At 46.5% G+C, this 23334-nt stretch overlaps 1 protein-coding gene across 4 annotated transcripts in view; it reads left to right on the forward strand.

Annotated features, from left to right (window-relative positions):
• The first annotated feature begins 572 nt into the window (after nt 1-572).
• The window catches only part of ADA2 (adenosine deaminase 2), a 36852-nt gene continuing 14090 nt past the window's right edge, over nt 573-23334 (forward strand). For 3 of the 4 annotated variants that reach the window (XR_009617538.3, XR_009617537.3, XM_060658898.3), the window contains exons 1-7: nt 573-679; nt 3952-4319; nt 7147-7372; nt 8767-8977; nt 19158-19285; nt 20982-21072; nt 22790-22898. Coding sequence is in view for 2 of the 4 variants with exons in the window: in XM_060658898.3 (XP_060514881.3) it covers nt 600-679; nt 3952-4319; nt 7147-7372; nt 8767-8977; nt 19158-19285; nt 20982-21072; nt 22790-22898 (1213 nt within the window). In the remaining 2 variants the exon portion in view is untranslated. The remainder of the gene's footprint in view (nt 680-3951; nt 4320-7146; nt 7373-8766; nt 8978-19157; nt 19286-20981; nt 21073-22789; nt 22899-23334) is intronic. The other variant, XM_060658901.3, reaches the window with a different exon arrangement.

Consider the following 23334-nt stretch of genomic DNA (forward strand, 5'->3'; position numbering starts at 1 on the left):
TCCCTGATTTTCCCCCTAAAACGTACCTTCTATTATATCTACTTTTTTACCCGCTGTTTAGTGGGTTGCCCCACAATTGACAGTCACATTTTAAGGAGGGGTGTACTGCCCAAAGTTTATGAGCAGATTTTGGAGTACCTCTTTGTGGTGCTTGTTGTCTAAGCTATGTTCTGGACCCTACAATGACATCTCGCACACAAACACCCATATATCTTCCCCCAAAACATACATAAGCCCACACGTGCATATAAACTCACATAGACACATACAAAGATGCATACAACTGCCCCCACAAACATATACATAATCCCCACATGCATAAACCCACATGCACACACATGCACATACACAAAGATGCACACACACAAAGATGCACACAAAAACCTGCCACAAAATGCACCTGAACACATATAAACACACACATAAATCACCCCACAAGTGCATAAATGCTCACACACGCACACAAACGTAAACCCATACACGCAGGCCTACTTGTTGCCTCAGCTCTGCCAGACTATCTTCCTTGCCTCTCTTTGGAGACCGGAGCAACATGAGGCTGAGAGGAAGTGAAACCTGCCCCAACAGGAAGTGAAAAGAGGATGGTGAGCTTTTCTGGTGCTTCTGACACAGCTGTCGGTGGACTCAGCAAACAGTCTGCAGTTTCTGGAGCTGCTCTGAGGTAACTGGGATCCCCTGGGGTGGGGGTCCAGCTCATGAGGTTCCAGTAGGTAGCTGGGAAGCTGGGCACTCGGGCTTTGTTTCCCTGGCAGCAGCCTCCCTGCCCCCTACCTTAGGTGAGTTTGTGACTTTCAGTGCGGAGGCAGTGCATAGCCTTTCTCTACAACAGGCTTTTGAAAATGGTTGTGGGCCCAAGGACATTCACTCAGAGTCACAGATGCACATGGTCCGTTTCCTCGTTCTTACTCTGGGAACAAACTATTTTTATAGAGTTTTCATGCACCCTCTTTTAAAAGTAAAAGAAACTTTTCATGAGGAGAGAGATGAAGTAAGCATAGCAGTAATTATCACAGGGATTATTTCTCCTTATGCTTGAGCAGTCTGGTCCTGGACCAGTGTTAGATAAACTTTTATCTGTCAGACCAGGAGAAGTTGCTAGATGTTGGGGCACACAGCTACTTCTGGTGTCCTTGGAGAGGACAGAGTTGGAGATTTAGGAACTTAGTGGCCTCTGTTATGTGTTAGTAAGGAGAGAGGGGAAGGGGCTGGGGCTGTCGATTGGAAGACACAGCATGAGATGGGTGGGATGGTGACACAAATGTCACTCTCCTCTTGTCCTAGAGGTTTTAGCTGTTGGCAAACACTGTAGCCTCAAGACAGAGTCAAAGACTTCATGAAGTTGAGGGGGTTCCTCAAAAGCCCAACTCTCTGATTCGGGTAGCTACCCTACCATAGCTGTGGTACTAGAGTAAATAGTATCCAGTTCCTTCTTAAAATCCCCTGTTGGTGTCTGATGACCATTGAATAATTGAATGTTAGCCCTGGAAAGGACCTTGGAGATAATGTATTTCAATGATTAGCAAGCTTTCCATTTTCATCATATCCCTGCATTTCTATTTATTTCATATCTTTCTTTAAATTAACTTGTTTTTAAATTTTTTTATTCAACCTAAACAGTGATATCATGTATCACTAATGACACATGTATCACACTTTGAGGACCACTGATCAAGTATAATTTGCCCTTTTCACAGATGAGAAAACTGAGACCCATAGACACTAAACAGTTTGTCCAAGGTCTCATGGTTAAAGACATCCTAATTTGGGACTGATCCTGAGGTCTTCCAATTTATAGTCTTGATTCTTTCCAGGTTACCATATCCTACTATGAAGTATGAAGAAACAATTCCTTTTTTTAAAAAAATATCTATTTATTTCAGTAATCTTTATACCCAACATGGGGCTCAAACTCATGACCCTGAGATCAGGAGTTTCATGCTCCTCTACCTGAGCCAGCCAGGTGCCCCATATTTCATAAATATAATTCAAATAAATAAGCAGATAAAGTGCTAACAGTGTCTAGAAGGAGGAGACCACTAAAGGTGAGTTTCTTTCCTTCCGCTGTTCAATCCTTACTGTCAACCTGGACTAGCAGCTTTTAGGAAGCTTTTAGAATCTTTGAATGCTAATGTTCTGAAATATCAAGATGATATCTCATGGTGTGACTATTGAGTAATTGTCGTGCTGTGATAGGATCCCAGAGAGTCTCATCAATCCAGAGATGCAGGTCTTACATTCTGGTCTAATTTCTTGTATTACTTATTTACTTTTTTCTCCAATCTATTTTTTTCTTTTTCTTTTTCTTTTTTCTTCTGATATGTCTGTTATTTGGGTGTTGGATTTCCTGAGCCAATAATCATCTCATTTGTTTCTCTCTTATTTCATCTTAATTTCTAAAAGATGGTCTTCAATTCCATCTTATAATATTGCTAGTAAATTTTAAGATATCAGCTCTTGTATTTTTAATTTCTAAAAGCTCTTCTCATTCTGTTTATTTAATTTATTTTATTTGAGAGAGAGAGAGAGTCAGGAAGAGGGGGAGAGGGGCAGAGGGAGAGAGAGAGAGAGACAGAATCTTAATGACACGAGGCTCAATCCAACAACCCTGGGATCATGACCTGAGCTGAAATCAACCAACTGAGCCACCCAGGTGCCCCTATTTTGAAATTTATTCTTATTTATTTATTTATTTATTTATTTATTTTGAGAGGGGGGGGGGGGATCAAGTGGGGGGAGGGGCAGAGAGAAAAAGAGAGAGAGAGAGAGAGAGAGGGAGGGAGGGAGGTTCCCAAGCAGGCTCTGCACTGTCAGCACAAAGCCTGACTTGGGGCTCAAGTTCATGAACCGTCAGATCATGACCTGAACCAAAACCAAGAACTGGTCACTTAACCAACTGAGCCACCCAGGTGTCCCTTTTTCTTTTCTTTTTTTTTTTTTTTTTAAAGAATCTACACCTAGCATGGGGCTCAAACTCATGACTCTGAGACCAAGAGTTGTATGCTCCATCAACTGAGCCAGCCAGGTACCCCTCATGCTGCTTATTTTTTATAATTCCCTGTGGCTGGGGCACCTGGGTGTTTCTGTCTGTTGGGTCCAACTTCGGCTCAGGTCATGATCTCACAGTTCCTGAGTTCAGGCTCTGTATTGGGTTCTCTGCTGTGAGCACAGAGCCCGCCTTCTGATCCTTTGTCTCCCTCTCTCTCTGTCCCTCTCCCTCTGTCTCTGTCCCTCCCCCTTTCAAACACTCTCTCTCAAAATAAATAAATAAACATTAAAATAATAATAATAATTCTTGGTAACTGTTTTATGGACACAATATCTTTTCATATCCTTCTTAGGATATTAAGTATAGTTCTTTTGAATTTTTCTTTTATTTCCTTCTCTTGTCTTCCTTCTCTTGTCTTCCTTCTCTGTACATGTGTGGTTTTGTTTATTTGTTTGTTTGTTTTGTTTGTTTTTAACTTTCTTTATCACGTTAGAGGCTTTTTTATATGTCTTGTGATCTCTTACTCTCTGGTGATTTTAAAAGTGAAACACTCAGGGTGCCTGAGTGGCTCAGTTGGTGGAAGCAACGACTCTGACTCTTGATTTCAGCTCAGGTCATGATCTCACGGTTCATTCTTTGGCTCTCAAAATAAATAAATAAACATTAAAAAAAAAAGTGAAACACTAAAAATCTGATTGCAATGTCTTCCTCTACGTGTGAGCAGGGCTTGCTGACTGAAAAGGTCCACTTTTTTAAAGAAGGTCTTATGGTGACTTATTATTTGGGAAACCCCTTCATGTCTGTACTTGGAAGTCTTTCCTCTGGGGTCTCAGAGAAGAACCCTTCTGTATGCTGCCTCCTGGTAATCTGAAAACAGTGTGGTAGAAGGAAAATCAGAGTTTGACGTTTAAATATGCACATTTTTGCTGACCTACTCCCTTCTTTAGTCCTGTCAGGTTTCCATCTGAGCAATTTCCTCTTCCAAGCATCCCAATGCCTGTGGATGGCCCATCTGGGTGGCCAGCCCTGCTCTCCCTGCTTCTGGCCGTGGCGATGCCTTTTTTCTGCTCAGCCATATCCATAGATGAAGCATGGAACCAGCTGTTGATGAGAGAGAAGATGATGCAGCTGGGGGGGCAGCTGGTGCTGACCGAACAGGAGGAGCTAGCCAATGAGAGGCTCATGGCCCTCAAAAAGGCTGAGGTGACACAGGCGATGAGGACCCAGAAGTTTCCTCCCAGCATGCACTTTTTCCGGGCCAAGACTCTCATTGAGAAAAGTGAGGTGTTTAATATCCTGAAGAAGATGCCAAAAGGTAGAGGTTTGGAGATGGTGGTTTGGGGGTGCTGGGAAGGTAGGGAGAACTAAACTTGGAGCTAGTGTTGTTATTGGAGCTGTTATTGTTCTAAATGGAGCAGTGAGGGGTGCCTGGTTGGCTCAGTTGGTAGAGCATGTGACTCTTGTTCTGAGGGTCAGGAGTTCAAGCCCCACATTGGGTGTGGAGCCTACTTAAAAAAATAATAGTAGGGGCGCCTAGGTGGCTCAGTTGATTAAGCGTCTGACTTTGGCTCAGGTCATGATCTCACAGCTCATGAGTTCAAGCCCCACATTGGGCTCTGTGCTGACAGAGCCTGGAGGCTGCTTTGGATTCTGTGTCTCCCTTTCTCTCTGCCCCTCCCCTCTCTGTGTCTTCCTCCCTCCTTCCGCCCCCCCTCCCCACACCCCCCACACCCCCCCCCCCCCCGCCTCCTGCCCCCTCTTGTGCTCTCTCTCTCAAAAATAAATAGGGGCACCTGGGTGGCTCAGTCGGTTAAGCATCCGACTTCGGCTCAGGTCACGATCTCACGGTCCATGAGTTCGAGCCCCACGTCAGGCTCTGGGCTGATGGCTCAGAGCCTGGAGCCTGCTTCCGATTCTGTGTCTCCCTCTCTCTCTGCCCCTCCCCCGTTCATGCTCTGTCTCTCTCTGTCCCAAAAATAAATAAACATTAAAAAAAATTAAAAAAAAAACATTTAAAAAAATTTAATATAAATAAATAAATAAATAAATAAATAAATGGAGCAACAAGAACCCCACTTGTCTACTCTGCACCTTTGTTCTTGCTTCACAGACTAGGAAGGGGGCAGTCTGAGGGGGCTGCTACTTCACCCTGGAAACCCAGAGCCCTGCTTCCAAGGGGACTCTGCCTCAGACAGACAGCAGGGAGTGGGTGCCGGGCATCACTGTCTTTCCTGACAAAGCTGATGTGTCCACCCATAAGCGGGTATTTAGGCCCATAGGAACTACTGCTTTCTTCACAGCTTTTCCCACATCTGCTTCTTCTGCCCCGTCTCAGGCTGAGGTACCAGAGTATGATGTGAATGTTTCTCTTGAATAAACACATTTCTAGTAGTGTATGTCTACAGTATATATACATTTCTATGAGAAGTAAAAAAATTACCATCCTGCACACGTAAATAGCAGTTTGCAGCTTACAAGGACTTTTCTATACCTCTTATTTTATAACATTATTTATAACATTACATTTATAACATAACATTTTGGGTTTTTAAAAATGTTTATTTTTGAGAGAAAGAGAAAGAGAGAGGCAGAGGACAAGCAGGGGAAGGGCAGAGAGAGCGGAAGACACACCTGTCAGCAGAGAGCCCGACGCGGGGCTCAAACTCAGGAGCCTTGAGATCATGACCTGAGCCGAAGTCTGACGCTGAACCGACTGAGCCACCCAGGATCCCCTATACCTCTTTTATTTTAATGTTAAATATGGAGACTAAAAAAACAAAGAAACAACTGTGCAGTTGGTAAAGTCACATCTCCACGTGATGGAGGACATAAGGTTTAGAGAGGTGACATGCCAAAGCTCACATAGCTGTGACACCTAAGTGGCCCGTGTCAAGGCCAGGTGCTAAGACAGAGCAGGAAGAGCAGAGGGACAGTGTATACTGTGACTTGAGGAGCGCTGTAGTCTAGATTGGTGTCAGGTCTGAAAGCAGCATAGGGCATCAATGGCAAGCCTGCAGGCCAGAAGCTGCCTAGATACTGGCTGGAAGCAGGGAATGCAAAACCAATGCGTGGGCGCTGGGAGCAGGCTGAGAGGACTGACAGTTGTGCAAACAGGACCAGGGTGGGAGCAAGGGCTGAAGCTCATCCCTCCCCCACTTTTTTTTAAGTTTATTTATTTACTTTGAGAGAGAGACACACACACAACTCAAGCTCACGTGTGGGGGAGAGGCAGAAAGAGAGAGAGACAGAGTCCCAAGCAGACTCTGCGCTGACAGAATTGCTGATGCAGGGCTCAATCTCACAAACTGAAATCATGACCTGAGCCAAAATCAGACACTTAAACAACTGAGCCACACAGGTGCCCCTGGGCTGCTTCTCTCTGTCTCTCTCTTGTTTTAAAAAAAAAAAAAAATTTTTTTAACGTTTTATTTATTTTTGAGACAGGGAGAGACAGAGCATGAACAGGGGAGGGTCAGAGAGAGGGAGACACAGAATCCGAAACAGGATCCAGGCTCTGAGCTGTCAGCACAGAGCCCAACGCGGGGCTCGAACTCACAGACCGTGAGATCATGACCTGAGCCGAAGTCGGCCGCTTAACCGACTGAGCCACCCAGGCGCCCCTGTCTCTCTCTTTTTTTAATGTTTATTTATTTTTGAGAGAGAGAGAGAGCCAGAGTGTGAGTGGGGTAGGGGCAGAGAGAGAGAGAGGGAGACACAGAATCCGAAGCAGGCTCCAGGCTCTGAAGTGTAGCACAGAACCCAACGTGGGGGTCGAACCCACAAACTGTGAGATCATGACTTGAGCCCAAGTCTGACGCTTAACCCACTGAGCCACCCAGGGTCCCCTGGGCTCCCTCTCTTGAATGAGGTCACCATGGCTTCTGACTAGTGAGGGATGCTCCCTTCTTAAACCAGAGCAAAGCAGGCCATCCTGGGGAGATAATGGCAGACATAGGCCTGGGAAGTCTTTGCACTGGAGTGGGAAAGGTATGTTATGTGCAGTTGTGGGGAACTCTGCCAGATAGGCAACCTTGTGATTCTCCCTTCTTGTCCATCTACACTGTCCTCACAGCTCTGAGCCCTGGAATCTGGATTTCACCTCTTTTGCTTCACTTCTACCCCTGCCCTCCTTCCCTTTCCAGGGGCTGCCTTACACGTCCATGACTTCAGCATCCTGAGTATGAACTGGCTGGTGAAAAATGTCACGTACAGGCCCCACTGCCATTTCTGTGTCACCCCAAGCGGGTACTTGAAGTTCAAATTTGCTTATCCAGCGCCCCCCACTCCTAAACCAGCAGAGTGTTCGGAGTGGGTTTTGCTGGAGAAATATCGAAAGGAGATACAGAATGTCACTGAGTTTGACAACAGGTGAGTGTGGTTCAGAAAGAATGTGTCACATGCTCATCATAGGTAGTGGGTGGTGTACAGGTATGTCTTAGTACAACCCCATTTATGAAAATCTCTCCTTAAAAAAAAATCAGGGCACCTGGATGGCTCAGTCAGTTAAGCGTCTAGTTCGACTCTTGATCTCAGCTCAGGTGTTGATCTCAAGGTCATGAATTCAAGCCTTGCATTGAGCTCTGTGTTGGGCAAGAAGCCTACTTAAAAAAAAAAAAAAAAAAAAAAATATATATATATATATATATATATATATATATATATATATCAGGAGGCTTTTTCTTTTAACTTTACAGGATACTTTGCTTCACAAAAGCATTCAAATAGTAAGTTTCTGGTTCATTTAAAATTCAATCTGATCCGCAAAAGGTATTAAAAGTGACACTATTGTTGCATCAAATGAGATTTGTCTAGATGCTTAATTTCCAGCAAGAGGAAAAGTTCCCAGCTCCTGGAATAATGATGGTCCATTGGTGGGTGAAACAGCTTGAAAACATGATGAAGCAACTTCCTAACAAATTTGTAAAGTAATATTATAAGTAATAACTGTTTTTTAATCATAGAACCATCTACCGAGTGCTTTTTTGAGATTATTGCCCTTTATGAGTAAGAAATGTGAAGTTCAGTATGGTTAAGGAAGTTGCCCAAGACCACACAGCTAGTAAATGGCTACTCAGGGATGTAAACCTGAGTCAGAGTTATTTCCATCAACAGAATACTACACAGTACGTAGCTTAAACGATGGGAATTTATTTTCTCACTGGTCTGGAAGCTAGAAGTATAAGATCAAGATATTGGCAAGTTTGGTCTCTCCTGAGGCCTTTGTCCTTGGCTTCCAGACAGCCGCCTTCTCAGTGTGTCCTCACATGGCTTTTCTTCTGTGTGCACACTCCTGGCATCTCTTGTACCGGCCCTATTCTATTTGGGCCCCACTGTAATGACCTCACTTAACCTTAATTACCACCATAAAGGACCTATCTCCATATACAGTCACATTGAGGGTGAGGATTTCAACATATGGATTTTAGGGGGACACAATTCAGTGCATAACACCCCCCGCAGAGGCTTAGTCTAGGGTGCAATGGGGTCAGACTGGCCAAACATGCACAGGGGAGCAAGAGAGCCTGGTTGGTGGGAGCATCCTACCTAAGCTGTGCCCTGAGGAGCATAAAGCAGGTCTCAGGGATGGGGGCCTCCATCAGAAAGCCTGGGGTGCTTTCCTTGGCCTCTCATCACTGCTCACTGTGATGCATCTGGGTTTGCTTCTGGGTGAGAGAAACGAGGTGGGCAGGACTCCTGCAGATGCCTGAAGGTGGTGGCTTGAAACACACTTCTTCAATTTACCCTCTTTGTGTCTTATGCAGACTTCTTCAGACTTTCACTCTGATGACCGAGAACCCTGAGGTGGCTTATGCAAACCAGGATGCTGTCTGGTCCAAGTTTAATAGTATCTTCTTCACAATCTCTGGCCTTGTCCACTATGCACCAGTGTTCAGAGACTATGTCTTCCAGGCACTGGAGGAGTTCTACCAGGACAATGTACTCTACCTGGAGCTCAGAGCCATGCTGTTCCCGGTGAGCCCACCTCTCCTCTCCTCTGCTCTGGCTTGACTTTCAGATGTTACCTTGTAGGTCTTCACAGGCTCCCAATTCCAGTATTGGGATAGGGACTGGATGCTGCCTTCATCTCAAAGGGAACATGTGTCCTTCCAGGGATGACCATGAGCAAGGAAACCTGAACTGTACTTGGCTGGCTCCCACAAAATTATGACCTTCACCCTCACTGCCCTTTTACCCCATCTTCTCTCATGATTTCCACTTCTCCCCTTCTCCCCTTCTTCCGGATACACAGTGCCTCCCAGTTGCTCAGAGTTTCCTGCCCTTGGGCTCTGAGCAGTGCCTCATGCCTGGACCTTTCTTGCCCTGTCTCCTTTCATATCAAAATTTAGCTTCCCAGAGTCCCTCAGGATCATGCTCTTGGTACTGGGACAGCTATTGGGTCTGGCAATTGGATCATCCTGGTAGCCTGGGGAGAACGGATTGCTGTGTGAGGGTCACCCAGTGAAAGAGGTGGGGATGGAGGCTGGGAGAGTAGGCAGACCACAGGTATGAGACGACAAGGCCACAGGCACAGTAGCAATGATGAGGAAGAGCTCGTGTGCTGGAGGAGGAATCTAGAGGTTTTACTGACTAACTCTGGTGGTGAGGACTCTACTGCAACTGGCTGGTATTCGTCTTGGGTTGTCTGGTGGTGACATTGATGGTGACATTGGGGATATAAGAGGAGGGGCTGGATGGGAAGGGAGAAATGGTTTTAAACCTGTAGAATGGAGGTGCCTATGAGACATCCCTATGAAGATGTCCAGGAAGTTGCTGAATATATGACTTTGGAACCCAGAGGAGAGAGGGTTCTAGCCTGGAAATATATGTTTGACATTTGTCTGCAGAAAGGTAATCTTTAAAACTGTGAGAGGGATGAGGTTCCCGCAGAAGCTGCGAGATGAGAGGAGGAGTGGGCCTGGAAGGGGGCCCTGCACACAGACATCAGATGGAAAGTTCATGAAGTGGACTCAGAAGGAGCTGTTCTAAAAGCAGGAGACAGGGGCGCCTGGGTGGCGCAGTCGGTTAAGCGTCCGACTTCAGCCAGGTCACGATCTCGCGGTCCGTGAGTTCGAGCCCCGCGTCAGGCTCTGGGCTGATGGCTCGGAGCCTGGAGCCTGTTTCTGATTCTGTGTCTCCCTCTCTCTCTGCCCCTCCCCCGTTCATGCTCTGTCTCTCTCTGTCCCAAAAATTAAAAAAAAAAAAAAAAAAAAAGTTGAAAAAAAAAATTAAAAAAAAAAAATAAAAGCAGGAGACAACTAGGATGGCTTCCACAAGAGGGGAGGCCTCACTCAGGAGAGCAGCCCCAGGCGATCAGATGCTCCCAGACCATTCCTCTGGGATATCTGTTAGAGAGAACTTCCCTGAGGACTATTTGTGGGAAGGATTTGGGTATTGTGGGAATGGGAAGGATTTCTGAATCCTCACAAACGTTGGAGATGGTTAAAGATTCTAAGACGCTTGGGGAAAGTAACCTTTGTATAGAGCTCTCCCCTATATTGTATCCTAACTAGTCTGCTCATTCACTGAAATATTTATTGAGTGCGTCAACACCTTGGTGACTGACCTTCAAGTTTGTGGCAAGGCCCTCAGGATGGCATTATTTTGGCTTTGTTACCATATTCCATGGTCTTTATAGGTTCAGAAATTGTATTGTTTGTACAGTCAGAAGTGATAGAGCTCCAGAGGACTGACACACATGGACCAAGTTCATAAGAGGCAGATGTATAAACAAGAAAGGCAGAATGCTGTTTTTTGGAGAAAAATCAATCAGACCAGACACTTAGAGCTTCTTGATTGGTAAGTTCTCTCCTTGAAGGCAAATTGTAGCCTTTCCTAAAGCCAAATGATAGCCAGAAATGTGTTGTTGAACCAGAGCCCTCATAAGCCTGGTCACTGAGCTCTGAGAATTTACAGGAGTCCATGACAGTGGACTTAACCTTGAGAAAAATCCAATGAATTCCCGGGGTGGGGGGGAGGGTGGAAAGTGCTCAAATAAATTGACTTTATTGAGGACAGTGTTTTCTTTTTCTTTTTTAATGTTTTTTTTTTTTTTTTTTTTTTTTTTTTTTTGAGAGAGAGAGAGAAAGATAGAGAACACACATGAGCAGGGGAGGGGCAGAGAGAGAGAGGGAGACACAGAATCCAAAGCAGGCTCTAGGCTCTGAGCTGTTAGCACAAAGCCCAACACGGGGCTCGAACCCATGAACTGTGAGACAGTTCTCACAGTCTGACTGAGAGATTGACTGAGCCACCCAGGCATCCTGAAGACAGTGTTTTCACATGTATGCCTATGTATCTATGAAACTTTCTAGGAAACAATATAATGTACAGGTTGTGATATTTTTGCATTCTAAAATTTTTAAAAAATTCTCTGTGGGATTCCTAAACTGACTTTACTACCCCTAGTTTGATTTAAAGTGTTCAAGGACTTTCTAATGAAGGATTTACGTGTCCCAAGAACCAGTAATTCCAGTTTGTGGGTCAGGGCTCCCTTTCCCTTCTTCTGAGACAAAGCTTCCTCAAGGCTCAACTCTCCCAAATGAACCACCTTTTCCCTTAGTTATGTTAATACCCTCCTTGAGGTTAGCTCAAGGCCAGGCCCTGGAGGGTCCTGGTGAGCTGGGTCTCAAGTAAGGGTGCCTATCTCCCCCAGGATCTGACGTTTGTTTGATAGTTAAAGCTTTAAGCACAGTTCTTGGGAAGTGGGAATGGGGCTGACCTTTGTCCCTCAGTAGAGCTTCCATTGGTTTTGGGAGCAGAGTACACAAATGATCCTTTTCCAGGAAGAGAGAGTGTCCAACAACCTCTTAAGAGAAGAATTTCTGTAAGAGATGAGCTGGCCCTGGGCCTGGCCTAGGTAAGGTGAAAGAAACTGCGCTTCCTGGAACAATTTATTCCCATGTTTTTTGCCTAGGAAATCGTTCTGTCTCCAAGCATGCACTCCCCACCTGCCCCCCATCTAAGCCCCTCCTCCTGTCTGGGTCCCACTTAGGCTGGTTTGTAGGTTGGCCAATCCCTCTTTCACCCCCTTCCCAGGACCGTGTCTGTCCGCATGTCCCCTCTTTGTCTCCTGGTCATGTGGGTATTCAGCACTGAGCAGTTGTTGCCTCGTTATTTATGTCAGATCGTGAGATATTCCAGACTGGCACCACATCTTATATTGCCAAGAGGCACCAAGAGTGATAATCATGCTTGTTGGTTGTGGTCCTCAAACTTGGCTGTTCATATGAATAATTCAGAGGTGCTCTTTAAAATTCGTGTTTGGACCCCGACCTCCCAGGGTTCTAATTCTGTGCTCTTGGGTAGGACCAGGAAGCTGCAAAATTAACTAGCCTCTTCCTCTCGTCCCGGTGATTCTAATGCAGGTGGTCTGACCCAGACCACACTTTGAGAAAAGGCCTTCTTTGCCTTGACCTTTACAAAGCACTTGAGGTGCATAGCAAGGTTGCATTTTACAGATGTGGAAACTGAGGCTTGGAAAAGCCAGAGTTTGACCAAGATCACGTTGGTGACTTGATTGGGTGACTGGATAGATGTCAGGGTGCTGGACTTGAGCACTAAGGCAGCCAGGCTTCATCTCAAAAGGAGCCCCAGAGAAGGCATTCTGCTGTAAGTCTCATCCTTCTGTAGGGAAAAGAGAGTCCCTAGGATTGGCTGAGCTGATGATTCACCCAGAGTGCTGCTGGCCCCTGCTGGGGGCCGGGGGCGGGGGTTGCTTCCTGTTGGGCCATTCCGACAGCTTTCTCAGCGTGGGACATGGGGGAGGTAGCCCGTCAAATCCTGGTGGAGCCCTGGGCTCCTTAGGGGGTGGAGGGAAAAGGAGGGAGGGGGGAAACTGTGGAGGGTTTGGGTCTTGGTCGGTTTGAGGGCTGTGACTTTCATCTTGAGCCCGATGGAGAAGCATTTAGGGGAAGATGCTGAGCAATTGGAGGGAGCAGTTTCCTGCTCCATTGCTCCCCCTTTTCTGCGGGGGTATTTTCTCCTTACCATGCTGAGTGGGCTCCAGGACATTTAACTTGGGGACCCTGCCTCGCTCCTAACCTCTCTTCCCACTCTGCCCACCCCCCACCATCCTAGAAGGTGGAAGGCTGCTGGGATTTGGGATTCTGGAGAGGCTGAGGGGGATGGGATGTGACCATTTGTTCTGCTCTGACCCTGGAACAAAGGCCTCTTGCAATAGAGAGTCTATGCCTTAATGCCCCCCATTAGCCAGAGTAGGGGGAGCCATCAACACATTAACAACTAAAAACCGTCTGCACTGGAATTCTTTTGCTGAGCCGCACAACCTCCCCCTTCTTGCTAGTGGGGCTAATTCAGGGCCTGGGATGATGTTGATGGACTATCCTGGCTGCTCAACCTCCTATTGTGTTACTAATGCTTGATAACAAAGGCTACTTGCCTTTAGCAACAGTTGCTAGGCGGGTCTTATCTCCTGGGCTCCAGTCCCTTCCCCCACGGCCAGAATCTGAGGCCCAGACTGGGTCCTGGCCAGTCCTCAGAGTGGAGCTCTTATAAGACCCCAGAGGATTATCAACAGGAGATTGCCCTGCTGGTACTTATTGACGGGGGGTCTTGGGAGAGAGACAGGCAGTGGCAGAGAACCCACGATGGTTGTTCCCACATGTTTTCTTGGATGCTGTCACTTGTATAACAAACATTACTGGCACTTCTATGCATCCCACCCTCCCCCCCCTCCCCCCCGCCAAGGTTTTTCCTGGATTTTTGGCAGAGCCTCCACTGAAAATTCCACCTGGCTTGTTGCTGAAGTGACCCCTGTTTCGTGTTCCTGGTATAACTGCAAGAATACTGACGATCGAGACTGGAGGGACCCTCTTAACTGCTCTCCTTTATAATAGCATTTATCCTACTATGCTGTATTCATGCTGTTTACTTCAAATCCACAAAATGGTAGATCTTAACCCCAGCTGTACATTATACATTAGAATCACCTGAGGAGGTTAAAAACAAACAAACAAACAAACAAACAAACAAACAAACAAACCACCCCAGAGGTTCTACCCCAGAGATTCTGATTTAATTAGTCTGGGGTGAGACCCAAGCATTTCCCTCTCCCTAGGTGGTTCTAAAGTGCAGCCAGAGCTGAGACATTGAGCCCCCCTAACTGTCACTATCACAGAAAGGTAAAGATGGGCTGCTGTGATGACTGGAGACACTCAGGGTCAGCAAGATTCTGAAACTCGGCAGACCTCCAGCCCTCACTCCCACTGTGGAGTACGACTCAGTTTCTTAAGCTTTCTGAGCCTCAAAATCCTCATCTGTAAAATGAGAACTACCTAATGTTGTAGTTTTGAGGATTAAATGAGATGATAACATAAAAGTGTGGGCATATGCCTGGCACATAGTAGCTGAGTAAATGGCTGTTAAATGAATGGTGCTCTAGTAACTCATCTTTCTAGGATAACTGCAGATTTTGGGTTGTTTTTCTACATCTGGTGATGATAATAAGATTGATGATAATAATATTATTAATAGTTATCATTTCCTTTTTTTTTAAGTTTTTATGTATTTATTTAAGTAGTCTCTACACCCAATGAGGGGCTCAAACTCATGATCCCAATATCAAGAGTCCCAATATCAAGAGCATGCTCTTCTAACTGAGCCAGCCAGGCACCCAATAGTTATAAATTCTTTTCTTTCTTTCTTTTCTTTTCTTTCTTTCTTTCTTTCTTTCTTTCTTTCTTTCTTTCTTCGAGAGAGAGAGAGAGAGAGACAGCATCCCAACCAGGATCTGTGCTGTCAGTGTGGAGCCCATTGTGCCCAATGTTCGTGGGGCTCCAACCCACGAACCGTGAGATCATTGCCTGAGCCCAAATCAAGAGTTGGACGCTTAGCCAAGTGAGCCACCCAGGTGCCCTCCTCCTTTTTTATTCTTTTTATTTTTTCTGAGTAGTTATCATTTCTAAGTGCTTTACAAATATTAACTCATCTGATCCTTGCAACGATCCTATGAGGTATGATTGGCTGGGGCAGATTGTATCTCCACTGTGAGCCTAAACCCAGAAGGCTGCCCAGAATCCCCTAACCAGCTGTGAACTTTCCTCCAGTACCATGCTTCACAGCAATGTTCTAATCAGTCTAGCTGTGACGCCAGGAGGAGTTGCAGGTCTCCCCCTGAAAAGGGTCTCTTGATCCTTGAAATAGGGGTGCTCTTGAACATTCAGATCCTGTCCTAGGTGCTTCCACAAAGCCTGCAGATTCTTGGCTGGAAGCCAGGAGCCCAAGAACACAAGGCACAGGTGGCCCTGGTGGTGATTTACTGAGGCACCAAGAAACCAGGGGCTTCTGTATCTGCCGCCCCAGGAGCCAGATTCCATCTTCGTGGCTCTCCATGCTATGGGAACTAGCAGTGGGATTGGAACCCTGCAAGGCAGGGGTCCCAGATTCTCCAGCAATAAGTACTGCAATGATAGAATTAATGGCTTGGAACTGCTGCCATAGGCAAACCCCCACCAAGCCTCTGGTTGTATCATTTGCATATCTGTGCATCCTTGTTTAGTATGCCAAGGATCTTCTTGTAGACAGAATTGTCATTTGTTGATTTTTCTAAAAGATTCTTTTGTCTCCCTTCTGTTCTGCTGGCACTACCACCCCTCCAACATCCATCTATTTATCCATTCTCCAAAACATGCTGCCTGGGGCTGAGTAGTTTTGAAACTCCAAGTGGACAGTGCTCTTCCTCAGTTAATGCTTATTTATGGAGGTCCTTCTCTGGTGCTAAAGGAGGGGAGGTGGGAAGACCCAGATGACCTGGATCCCGCCCTCAGTGGCCTGCAATCCAGATGGGCTGTGTGGGCACATGACTCAGTAATGACACAGCAGTCAAGTCACAGTGAAGAATTATATTCTTCCCTTCTGCAAATCAGCTGGGTAAGGCCAAGACAGCTTCAGGTATCAGTTTTGGGATGGGTTAATGCAATTGTTCTCAAACTTTTACACTCAAAAATTTTGGAGGATCCCAAAAAGTTTTTGTTTATGTGGATATTATCTACTATATCTTGTATAATATAGCCTTCATTAGAAATTAAAACTGAGAACTTTCCAAAACACAAGCCTACATAAGCACACAATCCATTATTTGTCAGACTAATATTGTCACACATGATGCAACCTCTGGAAAATTCTGCATATTCAGGAGAGAATGAGGATGTAAAAGACAAATCTTAAATTTAAATCTTAAAATTTTTATGAGGAGAGTTTTTGATTTTGCAGATTGCCTGTAAAAGTCTAGGAGACCCACAGGGGCTCTCTGACCACACTTTGGGAACTGCTGGGGTACAGCAATAAGCTCTTTCAGCATCAAAGATTTGAACATTCTAACAGAGTGCCTGGAAGTCTGTTGAAGCCTTGATCAGTGACAGGAAGAATTCTCTTTTTAAAAATCTCTGGTGAAGGGGCGCCTGGGTTGCTCCATTGGTTGAGCCTTTGAGCGTCTGACTTTGGCTCAGGTAATGATCTTGCAGTTTGTGAGTTTGAGCCCCACATCAGGTTCTGTGCTGACAGCTCAGAGCCTGGAGCCTGCTTTGGATTCTGTGTCTCCCCGTTTCTCTGCCTCTTCCCCACTTGTGCACTCTCTCTCTCTCAAAAAATGAATAAACATTAAAAAAAATTTTAATAAAAAATATCTGATGAAGTAGGAAAGAACAAAAATAACTTTTTCTTTACTCTCTTAAGGTTCTGTTTTTGGGGCCTGCAAGTTAAACTGGCAAAAGCCATATTAACAGGAGAAAAGGCATACACATTTTATTTGATGTTAATATTTAATTTTTCTGTGCATGGAGACCTTTGTAGAAAAAAGTGAAGACCCAAAGAAGTGGGTAGAACAGGTACTTATACACTGTTTTAACAAGTGGCGATAATTTGTGGAGAAATGACAAGGCAATAGGTTTGGGTTTCTGGGGCAGTAAATTGTGGGATAGTAAATATATGGGGGAGACTAATAGAAGATAAGAGTTATGTTAGTAAGGTTTGTTTGTGCAGACCCATCTCAGGACTGCCCTTCTGTCTCCAATGATAAGGGTCGTTTTCCTGGTGTGGGAGATGAAAGGGGGAACTTGCACCAACAGAAGTTTATGTCCTGCTTTTAGGCAGATAGGGGGAGAGCAAGGATCTCTGTGTTTGCTGCTTAATTGCCTTCCACTCAAAATAATTCTTATGCTGGGGCGCCTGGGTGGCTCAGTCCATTAAACATCCAAGTTCTTCTCAGGTCATGATCTCACAGTTCTTGAATTCAAGCCCCACATCAGGCTCTGTGCTGACAGCTCAGAGCCTGGAGCCTGCTTTGGATTCTGTGTTTCTCTCTCTCTCTGCCCCTCCCCTGCTCGCACTCTGTCTCTCTCTCTCAAAAATAAATAAACATTAAAAATTTTTTAAATTATTATGCAAAAGTGGCATATTTTAGGGTGGCATGGTCTGATCCCCTTCAGTAAATAATAATAATAATAGGTTATACTAGATACTGAGCTAGCAGTACCTAAAATTCTCTCCTCTGGAAAGTTCTGGCAGCCTTAACATTCAGTAAGCACTGTTGTCCATTCCTAGACCATGCAATCAGAGAAGATACACCTTCCAATAGTTGAGCCCAGAGATTGTGTGAGAGGCCAGGCTTCCCTGGGGCATCAGCAGAGGAAACCAAAGAGCCAAGGCCAAAGGGGCCAAGAGAAGGGGCTGGAAACAGCTGCCTGTTCCACTTCCCCCAACCCAGGCAGCAGAACAGACACCCCCCCACCCCCAATCCAGAGATGAAAGAACAAAAAAGCTGCTCTGTGTGTCTGGGGAGAAGAGGAGGCTGTCCTGCAACAGAAGGTGGCACCTGCGGGGTGCAGCTAAGAGGGAAAGTGGAGGTGCCCCAGGCTGGCGAGGGTGCTGTGAGGCAAGGGACCTGTGGGAAAGGAGAAAAGGGTCCTGGAGAGCACCCAGCTCCTGGGATGCCAGGATACAAGAATTGACCCCAGTGAGGAGAAAGGATTCCTCTCCATTAGGTGGTGAGATAGTTCGTGGCTCCCACTCTGCCTCTCAGCCTCTGCTCCCTGCACCCTGGTGGGCTCTCGCTCTGTGTGGAACCATTGCTTACTACACCAGGACACTAGCAATGCTTTCACCAGTGGGACCGCTGCTTGGCTTGCTTGCGGAGCAGGCTTCTCAGTTTCTTGCATATCAAATCCCCCTTGCCTTTCCAGGCCCAACCTCACCGCCATGTCCCCTGGAAAGCTTCTCTGATCCTATCCAGTTAAAAGGAGACCTTTTTCCTCTAAGATCCCATAAACCTCTATTTAGCACTTAATTCTTCCTCTTTGTATTAAAAAAAGGAATAGAGTCTGTCTACACTAAATTAGAAACTCCTTAAGGGCAGGCATCTTGTCTCACTCACATTTGTTTACCCCTTCCAATGCCTAGCCTGGTTCCTTGTATACTGCATGTTTTTAATTGATGTTCGTGGAAATACCTTCTGCATATTATTTCTTCCCATCCTCCTTTGCCCCACAACCTCTTTGGAAACCTCCGCATCCTGTCCTGAATCCTGACCTGCCGATTTGTGCAGGGGTGAGAGCTGACCCAGTGACAGGAGAGGGCAGAGGGAGCGGCAGGGGCCATGTCATTGCTCCAACCCTCTCCAGCCTGTCACCATGGGCTTCGTGTGGCCCAACCTGCTAAGTGGGCACTTTGGAGGGGACTTCTTTATACCCCTGTCCTCTCCACTGTGTCTTTCTACTTTGTCTTGCCCACGGTCCAATCCTGGCTCTTCTCACTCTGCCCCTAACCATGTCCACCTGAGGGGACATCCCACCTAAGAGTGGGAGAATGGGAAGATAAAGTAGGTCCTTGTTCTCCTCTTTTTGGCTGTCCTCTCCCCAGCTGACCTGTTCTTCATTCTTTACACAAATACCTTTTGAGCACTTACCATGTGCCAGGCACTGTTACAGATGCAAGGACCCAGCAATGAATGAGACAGGCAGACACCCCAGCTTTGTGGTATTCAAGAGCATTATCCCAGACATGACTAGGACTTCTGATAAGTGTCAGAAGCTGTTGAAGGCACTGGACAAGGAAATTGTAGAGATTTAGAGATTATTGGCAATGGGAATGAAGTTTTGCTCACCTCTGATGTCTGACCAGGACCACGCTTCCCTCTCAGGTGTATGAACTGAACGGGACTGTCCATAGCCAAGAGTGGTCAGTGAAGACTTACAGAGAAGTGGCTTGTATGTTTGCAGAAAAGCATCCTGGGTTTATTGGAATCAAAATCATTTATTCGGATCACAGGTGAGAGAGAACACGGCTGAAGCTGCAGGATTTGGGAGAACAGGATGCAGGCAGAGCTACTAGACTTGGAAGGGAAGGGGAGGAGAAAGGGAGAAAGAGGGAGGCTGGGAGGCCGGCTTCAGAGACCCACCCTCCATGCCAAAGAGCCATGGCTTTGGCATGCATGTTCCTGCATGAGAGCAAAAATCTATCTCTGAAGTCACTTCTAGTTCGAATCTTCACAACCAGACTGAAATGAAGAAGTGTGGCAATTTTCCAAATAATTCTAGGCCTTGACCTCATGTCGGCCTGGGTGATTCAGTTATGGGTATGTTTTTGCCAGTATGTTCAGATAATTGGCCTATTTCTTTGTTTCAGTTGGCTGGTGGGGTTCTGCTTCATGTCAACCATGTGCTGTCCCTGGCTGTGTAGTTGGCCTTGATTGGTGACCCAGCCCTGAGTGACAGCTATCTCAGAGTCTGTGTGTGGATGTGTGACCTGGCAGTGAGAACAAGGACCCACTCTTTCCCCAAGCAAGCACAGAAAGCTTTAGAGCTTAGTTTCCCTTCTTAGTTTTATCCAAGGAAGGCTCTCTGTCAAAGGTAGGCCTGTGTAAGGACTGTGACCCACCTGCGGGGCTGGAGATGCAGGGGTGGCAAACAGATGGGGATCACACTGAGTCAGAGCTTGGGGAGGGGCAGCTCAGCCTTAGAGGTTGGGCTCTGGATGGCAGTCAAACCCCTCCCCGCCCCATTTCCCCTGAATCCCCTTCACCGTTTGTGAGAACAGAGGCCTGCACCTGTGTGCTAGTTGGCCAGGGTGGAGCTTGCGGGCTGGGGCCCCACTGGTTCCCCTCAGAGGCTCTCTGGGGGCCAGTGGCAGGAGGATGTGAGGGCTGGGTTGCAGGTGGTAAATCCTCCTGTGATCCCTTAGAGGATCTGCAGGAGGGGGAGGCTCTGCAGGAGAGGGAATGGGCAGGCATAGGGAGGGGGCAGGAGAAATGTAGGCCCATAGAACTGAGGAACAAGTGAGCCAGCTGCTGTGCAGAGACCTTTGTCCTGTCACAGAGTTGTGCCAGACTTTTCTTTTGGTGCTTCTGTTGTGCTGCTTGCCTCACCCCTATCCTGGGCTTGAACAGAGAGGGTACAGACAGAAGTAAGACAGTTTGCTTTCATGGTTTCTGGAGTGCCCAGGGCCTTGCTGATTCAGCTGGAGGGAGAGGACATACAGTTGCCAGGTCCAGCTGACTCGACAGGGAATTGGGCATTCTGTAGCATTTCACAGGTGTCCAGTGAACAGAGAGCTGGCCTCTGTACTGCACCCCGTTCCAGGAGCCTTCGTCTCGGGGAGGCAGGGCAAGTTTCGGACAAGACCTCTTTGCTTCATACAAATGTGGACAGATGAAACCTATCCCATGGGTCTCCTTTCCTCAGTTGTTGTTCAGACACCAAAGTTTCCTCTAGAACCAGCCAGACTCCTCAAAAGGGTGGATTTGGGTGAAATATCTCTCAGATGTATCCCCTGGAAGGGATCACAAGAGCATGGGCAGGATAGGCTCATGTGCTGAGGGTCTGAGAAGTGGTTACTGAGTAATCTGGACTAGACCAGCCCCAGGCACCGGGGGAGCTGCTCCGAGGTACGGGGTCCCCCCGGGGTACATAGGTCCGCCAATGCCAAGTCACACTGTCTCCTATGCTTTTCTCCGTCTCTCCCACAGAGCCAAAAATGTGTCCTTCATCATGAAATCCATCCAAACAGCCATGACGCTCCGAACCATGTTCCCCAAGATGGTGGCAGGGTTTGACCTGGTAACAGACCCTACACAACAAAGCTGTCTGAGAGCAGGGCCCAGCAGGCAGCTCTTTGTGAAGGCCCTGGCAGCATGCACTGAAACCTTCTGCAGAGGCTCAGGCTGTCAACCACAGGCCTGGCCAGGGTTTAGCACTGACCTTGTGTAGGGGCCTGCAGGAGGATGATAGTCACAAGAGAAAGGAGAGCAGACAGGGCCAAAAGCCTGAAAAGGGGAGTTCCAGAATAAGGAAGGAATTCAATGAGGTTGGGTAGTAATGGTGGGCTTATTTCCATTTCCCTGCCCTCCATCCTCTTTCTAGCACATGTGGCCTACCTACACCTGCCTCTTAAAACTATAGCACATAGAGGGTGGTCTGGAAGCAGAGATGGGTCTAGCCCTGGGCAAAACTGTCAAGGATGGGAAAGGTGTCCTCTGTCCCTTCATCCATTTGCTTCCTCAGCTATTTTTGAAGCTGCACGTCCATAGTGGTGTCACTGCCTTGACCACTGCCAACCCCCCGCCCCCTCCCAAATCAAAGCCATAGCTGAGTTCTGATAGCCAGGGCACACTTCCTAGGTGGCAACTCATCAATCTCATTAAGGAAGCTAAATTAGTTTGAATAAACTGGCTAAAAGGCACTCCTGACTCCCTCTTATAGGGAGGGAGTATATCTGTACATTTTACCTGAAACTGGGCTTAAGCTTTTGCTTTCAGAACATCCAGAGCTCAAAGGAGTGGATTTCAAAGAATCATTTTGTTTGTACTGGGATGCCTTCCTGGGATCTCTGGGCGGTGCTCAAGGATCTAGCCTCTCCAGAAAGGGGCAGAAGTTCCTCCCATCTCACCTTTCCCCTCTGTGTGCAGCCCTGACAAAGGGGGCTGAGAAGAAGAGCCTCTAGTATAGAACTTCCAGAACAGTTCGTTCAAGGACTGTAATGGACAAGTTCTAGAGGGAAATTGGGGTAGGAAGGGGGGTAGATAGTTGTTCAAAGGAGTCTACTTGCAAGTTCCAACTCTCTTTCAAGCCTGTACTCCATTCCACTACATTGAATACCTGTATTTGGCTTATTATAAAAATGTTCCATTTCCCCCCAACAAATTAAAATTGGCATTCTGAAGGAGGTACCCATTTTATCCTAAGGCACCCTTGCTCTTGGCATGCAGCTACAAGCCCTGGGGATATGTGTGGTTTAGTTTGAAAAGCATAGTTTTGTCACAGAGGGACCCTGCCAGGAAACTGACATGTCCAAGGACCCACAGGTAATGGGTGACTGAGCTGAGTCTGGAGCCTTCCTGACTCCTGGTCCAGGGCTCTTGTTCCCTCGCACTCTCTCTCCATTTTCTGTGGGTCTGTCAGTATCTCAATGTCTTGTTTTCTCTGTGTCTCTCTGTTGCTCTTGCTTTCTCCCTCACTCTCTGCCCACAGCAAGAAGCTCAGGGCTGAGCACAGGGACTTGGAAAGTGATGTCAGAACACAAGGTGGAAAGGGGTGGGAGGATACGAGATACAGCCTCTGACTGACTAAGCAGGGGGAATTATTTAGGGGTAATAATATACTTTCTTTTCTTTTCCAATTTTGCTGCCGGTCATTTTTAAAAGGCTATGTGACAATGGCCTCAAGTAGTAACGTCAGGTTATAAGGAAGAGTATTCACAGGCTATTGAGGGTACCATCAGAAAATTGAGGCTTGGACCAAGAAGACAGCTCCATGTCCCCTCCTCTCTGTCCTGCAGGTGGGACATGAGGACACTGGCCACTCCTTGTATGACTACAGGGAGGCTTTGATGATTCCCACCTTGCATGGCGTTAAACTGCCTTACTTTTTCCATGCTGGAGAGACAGGTGAGCCATGTGGAGACGAGCAGGACAGAGGTGGGATGGATAGGAAAGCTCCTTATTATCACTCAAGAGAACTGATGGGATCCTGGGGCAGTATTAGTATTGTTGATAGTCATTTTATGGCACTTGTCCATTTCATATGGAGAAATATGTATTCCCCCTGGAGAAGGAATAACAATATAACAGATAATATAACAGTATCTGGCACTTTACATATGTTATTTCTAATTCTCACCCCAGTCCTGCCAGGAAGGTGTTTTTATCCCAATTTTATTTATTTTTTATATTTTAAACTGTGCTTTATTTATTTTATTTTTTATTTTTAAAATGTTTTATTTATTTATTTTGAGAGAGAGAGAGAGAGCGTGGGTGAGCAGGGAAGGGACAGAGAGAGGGATAGAAAGAGAATCCCACACAGGCTCCACACTGTCAGCACAGA

This window comes from Panthera onca, chromosome B4, assembly GCF_046562875.1.
Source record: "Panthera onca isolate mPanOnc1 chromosome B4, mPanOnc1 haplotype 2, whole genome shotgun sequence".
Lineage (NCBI taxonomy): Eukaryota > Metazoa > Chordata > Mammalia > Carnivora > Felidae > Panthera > Panthera onca.